The sequence below is a fragment of the Epinephelus fuscoguttatus genome, linkage group LG7 (genome assembly GCF_011397635.1).
Source record: "Epinephelus fuscoguttatus linkage group LG7, E.fuscoguttatus.final_Chr_v1".
Taxonomy (NCBI): domain Eukaryota; kingdom Metazoa; phylum Chordata; class Actinopteri; order Perciformes; family Serranidae; genus Epinephelus; species Epinephelus fuscoguttatus.
In genome coordinates this window covers 38,699,183-38,707,154 of record NC_064758.1, presented here as the reverse complement: position 1 = coordinate 38,707,154, position 7,972 = coordinate 38,699,183, and the positions used below count along the sequence as shown (strand labels likewise).

The 7,972-nt window shown below is 41.5% G+C and overlaps 1 protein-coding gene across 2 annotated transcripts; it reads left to right on the top strand.

The window, feature by feature from the left end:
• The first annotated feature begins 283 nt into the window (after positions 1–283).
• On the top strand, positions 284–7,520 carry LOC125891858 (GTPase IMAP family member 9-like). 2 transcript variants are annotated; one of them, XM_049581423.1, is made up of 2 exons: positions 284–351; positions 5,786–7,520. In XM_049581423.1, the coding sequence occupies exons 1-2, from the start codon at positions 336–338 to the stop codon at positions 6,862–6,864; spliced, it is 1,095 nt and encodes a 364-aa protein (XP_049437380.1). In that variant the 5' UTR covers positions 284–335; the 3' UTR covers positions 6,865–7,520. The 2 variants fall into 2 exon arrangements, with proteins under 2 accessions (XP_049437380.1, XP_049437381.1); XM_049581424.1 differs by lacking the exon at positions 284–351 and adding an exon at positions 1,259–1,934.
• The last annotated feature ends 452 nt before the right edge of the window (positions 7,521–7,972 follow it).

The window sequence follows — 7,972 nt, the reverse complement described above, 5'->3', positions numbered from 1 at the left end:
CAATGTGATACAATATCTTGATGACTTAATTTGGAATAAATGACTGTGTTTGCGGGACTTTACTGAGATAGAGCATCTCTTGCTGTTTTGCTAGATATATTTATTTTAAGTGGTTAAAGACTGTATCTTGTGCTATTAATATATTTCTTTTTTCTTTACTCCATCTGTTAAAAAAAAATCCTCCTGTAACTGAAACAAAAACATAAAGCTTTAGTTTCACTTTCTCTGGGTTTGCGGGTGTGGTTTGCTGCATATAGCCATTTTATAAACAGGAGCTGCAGCAGACAGATTGAACTCTTCAACCAAAGACGACCAGCAACCCTTAAAGCTCAAACATGGCCAGCAACTCAGGTGAGTCATTTTAAAATACAATTATTTTACGGTGATATAACACTCAGTGATCTGAGTAATTGGATTTTATGCAATTAGTTCCCACAAAGACATTTATATTATTTTGTATTTCTAAACTAACCTTTTGTTCCAAGATCTTAATCTGACTAAATTCTGGAGCTCTTATATACATTGTGATGATTCATTCAGTCAAAAAATCCTGATTTCCTGGTCACCAGCAAATAGATTAGTTTTTGAGATGGATGCTGTTTTTGTTTTAAAGAATCTGACTACTCCTTTTTGGAGGAAAATCTGGGAGATGTGTTTTTACATAAAAGGAACACTTCACTCCCCAGATGACCATTTCTAAATGGTTTACTCAGCCCATGTTACACTGAATTTGTGAGAAAACTATGATCTTGCATAGTGCTGGGCAGTATACCGGTTCGTACCGAAAACCGGTATTTATTTTCGTTGTGATATGAATTTTTCATATACCGCTATACTGGTGAATAGCCCAAACAAAGTCCGGAACGTGCGCGGCGGGAAAGTGTTTCAGTAGGGACCCATTTCACCGCTGCACACCACAGGCACGCTTGAGCATAGACATATATACACAGCTATAGACGCCGCATCGACTGCCTGAGCGTGTCCTCGCTGGCCGCCATCTTGGATAGGTCTCGCTTCGCCTCCACAGTGCATCCACAAAGCATCCTGTATCACAACTACATGTGTGCCGTTTGTAACAAACCAAACCGCGTGAAAATCAGTTGAAAATTCAGTGAGTTATTCTATTTTACTTGTGCATACAGCTCCTTCCTCAATAGAAGTGAATTTACTGTGGAGGCGAAGCGAGACCCATCCAAGATGGCGGCCAGCGAGGGCGTCGGCTCCGACAGGCAGCAGCAGTCAATGCGGCGTCTATGTAAATATGTCTATGGCTTGAGCAGGCGAGAGTGAGAGCATATAGAAACGTTAAGAGGCGAGAATGGTTGCTGGAGAGAGTCCTTAAAGTGAAGCAACTGTACACGATGACCCAGAAGAACTCATAGCTACCAAACAGAGCAGTGTTTCCCCTATATGCAACTAACAGCGGCGCACCGACGTTTACAATTCTCCTCTGCCCTCTGTATCGCGCACGGCGAAGTTTCGCCCCGATGCGCACACACACCCACACACACACACACAGACAAAGCGCACACACACAGGTGAGCACACTAGAGCACGGCTCGAGCCGCATTTTCCTGACCGAAGGCGACCCGTCCCGAGTCCGAGACAATTATAACCGAGCACAGCACTAATTAGAGCTTAGATCGGGCCCAAAAAAATAAGTCCGGGACCGGCCGGCCTGTCCAATTAACTGTAATTAACGGCCCGAGCCCTATTTAAACCCGACATTTTTCAATAAGTTGGCTGTTATAATTAACGCTAAGGACACACCGAGCGCGTTAGTGCCGCGGAAGTCCTGCGAGTATACTCGCTGGCGCTTGACTGTCCACACAGGCAGCGCATTTCTCCTGCGCTCTCCGTGTCGGTGAAACATAGACTCCACTCGTTCCCGTCAGTGCTCGTTTTTTCACTTAAACAGGTCATTTTAAACATGGGTAAGTCCATATTTCCATCGTTTTTTATAACGTAATAAGTTAATGACAATTTGTCATTGCATGTCCATGTATTGAGCGTGTTGGGTAAACACTGAATGAATAGGGCATATTTTTTGGAGGCACGGAAAGCCGCTGTCCCTCCCACTTACCTCTACCACCCCCCCTCTCTCTCTTTCTGTATCTGTGAATTGCAACCTGTAGTCATCTCTCTCTCTCTCTCTCTCTCTCTCTCTCTCTCTCTCTCTCTCTCTCTCTCGGGCAGAGAATCTAAGCTCTAGCACTAATGGAGCAGAGCGTGTGCTGTGTTCAGGTGTTGTCAGGTAAATAACAAATTCCGGCACAGGCCATAGCACAACACAGCAGCGTGTTAAGTTGGCCGAATCTGAGCGAAATACCGTGAAACCGATATGATTTTTTCTTAAAACCGTGATATGAACATTTTGTCATACCGCCCAGCCCTAATCTTGCATTGCATTCATTGATGAATTTAAGTCACAGGGGTCTGTGTTTAATAACAGCAAAACAATATTAGGACATATGTTTAAAAACTGTCAGTTCACTTTCAGTTCAGTTCCTTGTTGGACTGTCTGTTTGGGAAGCACCGAGCACACAGCTGGCCCACACCTCAAGAGCAAGACACACACACTTGATATTTGTGAGTTGTTAGTTGATAGTTGTGGTTTTGTGTCTCTCTGAGGTAATTTAGTGTCTTTTATTGCTCATTTTTGTGTCTTTGTGATCATTTAGTTATTTTTTTGTCTATTTGCATCTCTTTGTGATCATTTTTTTTTTTATCACTTTGGTTTTTATTTAAAATTTTTCTTTTACAAAGTTGTAACAACTAAATGAATACAAGTAAACACACAAACAAATATAAACGTATGGGAGTCACTTCCAAAACAATCTGTCCATATTCCACTGTCTTTTGTTCAATCAAGTCTTTTGTTTTGTCGCTGTTCATCCATAAATTTTGTCCATCTCATCCATTTCTCTTCGAACTGAGCTTCCTGTAGTCTCAAGCGGTGTATCATTTTTTCCATTGTGTAGATTCCCTCAACCAGTTGAGTCCATTGGTCTTGTGTAGGGATATCTTCCCTTCCCCATTTTTTTGTGATAGCTTTTTTAGCTGCTGTTAGTAATATTTTTACCAGGTATCTGTCCCTTGTTCTTATATTTTTGTCACATAAGTTACACAGATACAATACTATACCAGACATTGGAATCTTATATCCAAATATTTTCAACAGTGTATCGTGTAGCATTTTCCAAAACCGTCTGATTTTATCACATTTCCAGAAAATATGCAAGAGATCCGCATTCATTACTCCACAGTCTCTCCAACAGGGTACATTTTTGTTCAACTGTTTACTCTTGACTTTGGGTGAAATAAAAAATCGAATCAGATTTTTCCAGGAGAACTCCCTCCAGATCCTTGAACTAGTGGATGTGTGGTGAATTTTCCACATGTTTAGCCACTCTTCATCTGTGATTTTTATCTGAAATTCTGATTCCCATCTTTCTTTTATGTATTTAGTTGAGTGTTTATTTAATATCAATTTTTTATATAACCCGGACACAATTCTAACTTTGGTTTCTTTGTATGTGCTGATTATGAGTTGGATCACACCATTCACTTCTCCGGAGGGGTCCATCCTGATCTCTTTCGTGAAGTAATCCCTAAGTTGTAGATATCTATAGAATTCATGTTTATCTAAATCGTATTTTTCTTTTATATTTTGGAAACTCTCCAGCTGTCCATTCTTCATTAGCACACACCATGCTGTGATTCCCTTGGTTGTCCACCGCCTAAACCCTTTATCATATCTAGCAGGTTTGAATTTGCTATCATATGCCACCCACTTTAATAGATTGGCATCTTTCTGGATCTTATATTTTTTTATTATGTTGAACCATAATTTTAGTGTGAACGTTGTAATTGGGTTTACTTGGTCTTTCATCACCTTGTATATGTCTTCATCTCCTATAATAGTCTGTAGCGGGTATTCGCCAAGTTGTGTTTCCATCTCTTTCCACTTCGCAGTGTAGTCTGGTTTACACAATCCAACAATATACCTCAACTGGGCTGCATGGAAGTATGCTTTCAAGTTTGGAAGTCCCATCCCACCTTCATCCTTCGACAGCTGGAGAGTCTCCAATCTTATTCTAGGCCTTTTTCCACCCCAAACAAACCTTGAAATTATTCTATTCCAGCTCATAAATTGAGACTGTGGGACCTCTACTGGTAAGGATTGGAATAGGTACAAGAGCCTTGGTAGAAGATTCATCCTGATTATCTGTATTCGTGAGCTGAGATCTAGTGTTAGTGTGGACCATCTTTCAATATCTTTTTGTATTTCCTGATTTATCTTGCCGTAGTTGGATTTATATAGTTTAGCTAGTCCTTTTGTGATTGTGACCCCAAATATTCAATTCTCTTGAGTTTCCAATTAAAATTAAATAATTCTTGGATCTCTTTTGGTGGACTATAATTGAGTGCTAATATCTGTGTCTTTGTGACATTTATTTTATATCCTGATAGGCGCCCAAATGCTTCCAAAAGTTTCATCAACACAGGTAATGACTCATTTGGGCGCTCAAGATAGGTTATTACGTCATCTGCGAAAAGTCCTATTTTTGTTCTATGCCATTCACCACCACTCCTTTGATCTCTTCGTCCTGTCTAATAGCCTGCGCAAGCGGCTCTATAAACAGGGCAAATAGAGTGGGTGACAGACAGCATCCTTGCCTTGTTGATCTCTGCAATCTTATTTTGTCTGTCAGGCCCCCATTAATTTTAATTCTTGCAGTTGGTTGTTGGTAGAGTGTTTTTATGCACTGTACTGATTTATTGCTAAATCCAAATCTCTCTAGTACTTTATATAAAAATTTCCAATTGACACAATCAAAAGCTTTCTCTGCGTCGATAATTACTAATACAGTGCTCTTTTTGTCTTGTTTTGCTTGCTCCACTACATGTAGTGTTCTTCTAATGTTGTCATGCGTCTGACGTCCTCTTATAAACCCTGTTTGATTCTCCTCTATTATTTCTGGTATAAAGGAGTTCAGCCTTTTTGAAATTATTGTTGCATATATTTTCTTTGTGATCATTTTAAATCTTTTCCTGCTAAGTACATGTCAACTCAAATGGCTTGCAGGTGAGGTCCAGTGGGGCCACCCTAACACTTTGGTCCCTGGGTCTGTGCTCAGTAGGTCTGTTCAGTAATCCCTCCATGGTTGAACCCAGCCGCTAGATAAAATGCTAGTATTATTATAATATTCTGCACATTGGTAGCTGTGTTGTAACTCTGATTGAACATTAGGCTCCCTTAATCACATGGAAATGGAAATAAAGTTTTCTTTGACTAAGTGTTCCTGACTGAACTACTAGTTATGGTTCATGTCTAGACTTAAAATACCAGGTTTTGGGGGCAAAGTCCCTGCTAGAAATGCCGAACTAAAAAACAACTGCTTTTTGTGGCACTATCCCCGCCGACAGGTGGCTAAAAACACCCACGTATGACGCCTAAAAGGCTGATGGAAACGGCATTAACTTGCTAAATCACAACCGGTTTTGTAGTTTGTGTCTAGACTGTGGTCTTAAGCTCGGCAGGCATCTTGTCTAGGTGTTAAACTATCCATCATCCCCTTCACCGGATGTCAAACTGATGAAAAAGTCAGTATTTATACAACGTCACTTTGACAACACTGATATAATACACAGGAAAAGTGCAAATTTAACTTATTCATAGTTTGCAAAACACGCAGCAACATTTTCCTTTAGTGACTAGGTTTGCGATGTGATGATACGATGTATAGGATTCTTATTCAGTGTCATTCATTATTCTCCACAGGAAGCCTCTTCAGAAATGATGAGGAGCTCAGGATAGTGATGGTCGGGAAGACTGGATCTGGGAAGAGTGCCTCCGGAAACACGATTCTGGGACGAGCGTGCTTTGAATCCAAGTTCAGTTCAAAGTCTATGACTGTCGACTGCTCTAAGGGCAGAGGTGAGGTGGACAAGCAACGGGTTGCAGTCATTGACACCCCGGGCCTGTTTGACACCAGGTTTGGCTCCACTAAAACAACTAAAGATTTATGCCAGTGCATCTCTTACATTGCTCCTGGACCCCACGTGTTCCTGGTGGTCATCAGGCTGGGCAGATTCACTGAGGAAGAAAAGCAGACGGTGCAAAAGATTGAAGAAATCTTTGGCCAGGCGGCGAACCAGTACAGCATGGTTCTCTTCACTGGTGGTGACCTCATTAAAGGCACCACTATGGAGGAATTCTTGGGTGAAAGCTCAGAGCTTCAAGAACTCGTGGCCAGGTGTAACGGCCAGTACCACGTCTTCAACAACGAGCTGAAGGATCGCTCTCAGGTCACTGAGCTGCTCCAGAAGATCAGAAACATAGTCCAGAAGAACGGAGGAAGCCACTACACCAGCGAGATGTTCCAGGAGGCTGAGAGGGCAATCGAAGAGGAGAAACAACGCATCCTGAAAGAGAAAGAAGAACAAATGCAGAAAGAAAGAGAAGAGCTGGAGAGGAAGATTCAGGAAAAATATGAAAACCAGATGAAGAAAATATACGCTCAATTCCAGGCTGTCAGAGACAGGGAGAGGAGGGAGAGAGATGAGGAGAGGATGAGGCAGAAGCAGGAGGTGACTGAGGAAAGAATGAGGTTTATGGAAGAGAGAGAAGCAGAGAGAAAAGAAAAGGAAAGGGAGATGAAAAACCTGCTGAGTAAAATAACTGAACAGCAAGAAAGAGAGCTGAGAGAGGAAAGAAATAAGCTGCAGAACAAGTATGAAAGTGAGGCCCGAGAAGAAGCTGAGGGTATTAATCCGTTATATCCTCTGGTGGTAGTTGGTAAATGTATAGTTAGAGCGGTTGACAAACTTGGAAAGGCAATTGGGAGCTGGTTCGCGTGAGCGGTCCCAGATTCATGTGTTGACCACAGAGGGACCTCCAGAAGCTCCAACACACAAGAACATATGAGAAAAATAAAACTTCATACACAGTTTGAAATATGAACCTTATTTTATTTGTTGAAGTAGAGCTATGTAGTGCAGGTTACGAAGGCTAAGTGACTCATCATATCATTGTCTCAAACCGTCATGCAGTTTTCTTCTAACATTTTTCTCTTATTATATGACTTAAGGCAGGGGTCTTCAACGTTTTTCAGGCCAAGGACCACTTCGCTGAAAGAGAGACACAGCAGGAACCCCTGACTACATATACCATCTAAATATTTTAGTGTCTTCTCTTGTTTGCACTCGCCTGTAGCTGATATGTTAGCAGCAGATTCTGAATGCACAAGGATGCTGCACAACTTATTACTTCTCCGACTGTGAAGCAAAACATAGAGGGTCACATTATTAAATAACCTAAAGTTTGTGGGCACTATATACTGCTGTGTGTCTGTGTGTGTTTGCTAGCTGCTAGGTTGCTCATCTGACAGCTGCTACTCTGCCGTTATTTCCTTCAATGCTTACATGATCATGGCAAGAGCTATTGGACACATCATACAGACAAGGCATCTGCTGCCACAACTCCACAAGGTTTTCCTCTCTACTTTAAAAGTGCAGCCTGGAATAAATCTTACTATTTAACGATGAAAACTCTGTCTGTCTGTCTGTGTGTCTGTTCCATGTTTTTCTCCACACTGACTTGGTCAATCCATGTGAAATTTGGCACAGTGGTAGAGGGTCATGAGAGGATGCCAATGAAGCAATATTACATCAATTGGCCAAAGGGGGGCGCTATAGCAACCGATTGAAACTGCAAACTTTGAATGGGCATATCTCATGCCCCGTATGTCGTAGAGACATGAAACTTTGCACAGAGATGCCTCTCCTCATGAGGAACACATTTGCCTAAGAACCCATAACTTCTGCTTATATAGATTTGCCGCCATTTTGAATTTTTTGAGAAACACTTCAAATGGATCTCTTCCTAGGAAGTTTGAGCGATCTGCATGAAACTGGGTGAACATAATCTAGGGACCAATATCTAAAGTTCCCTCTTGGCAAAAGTTGG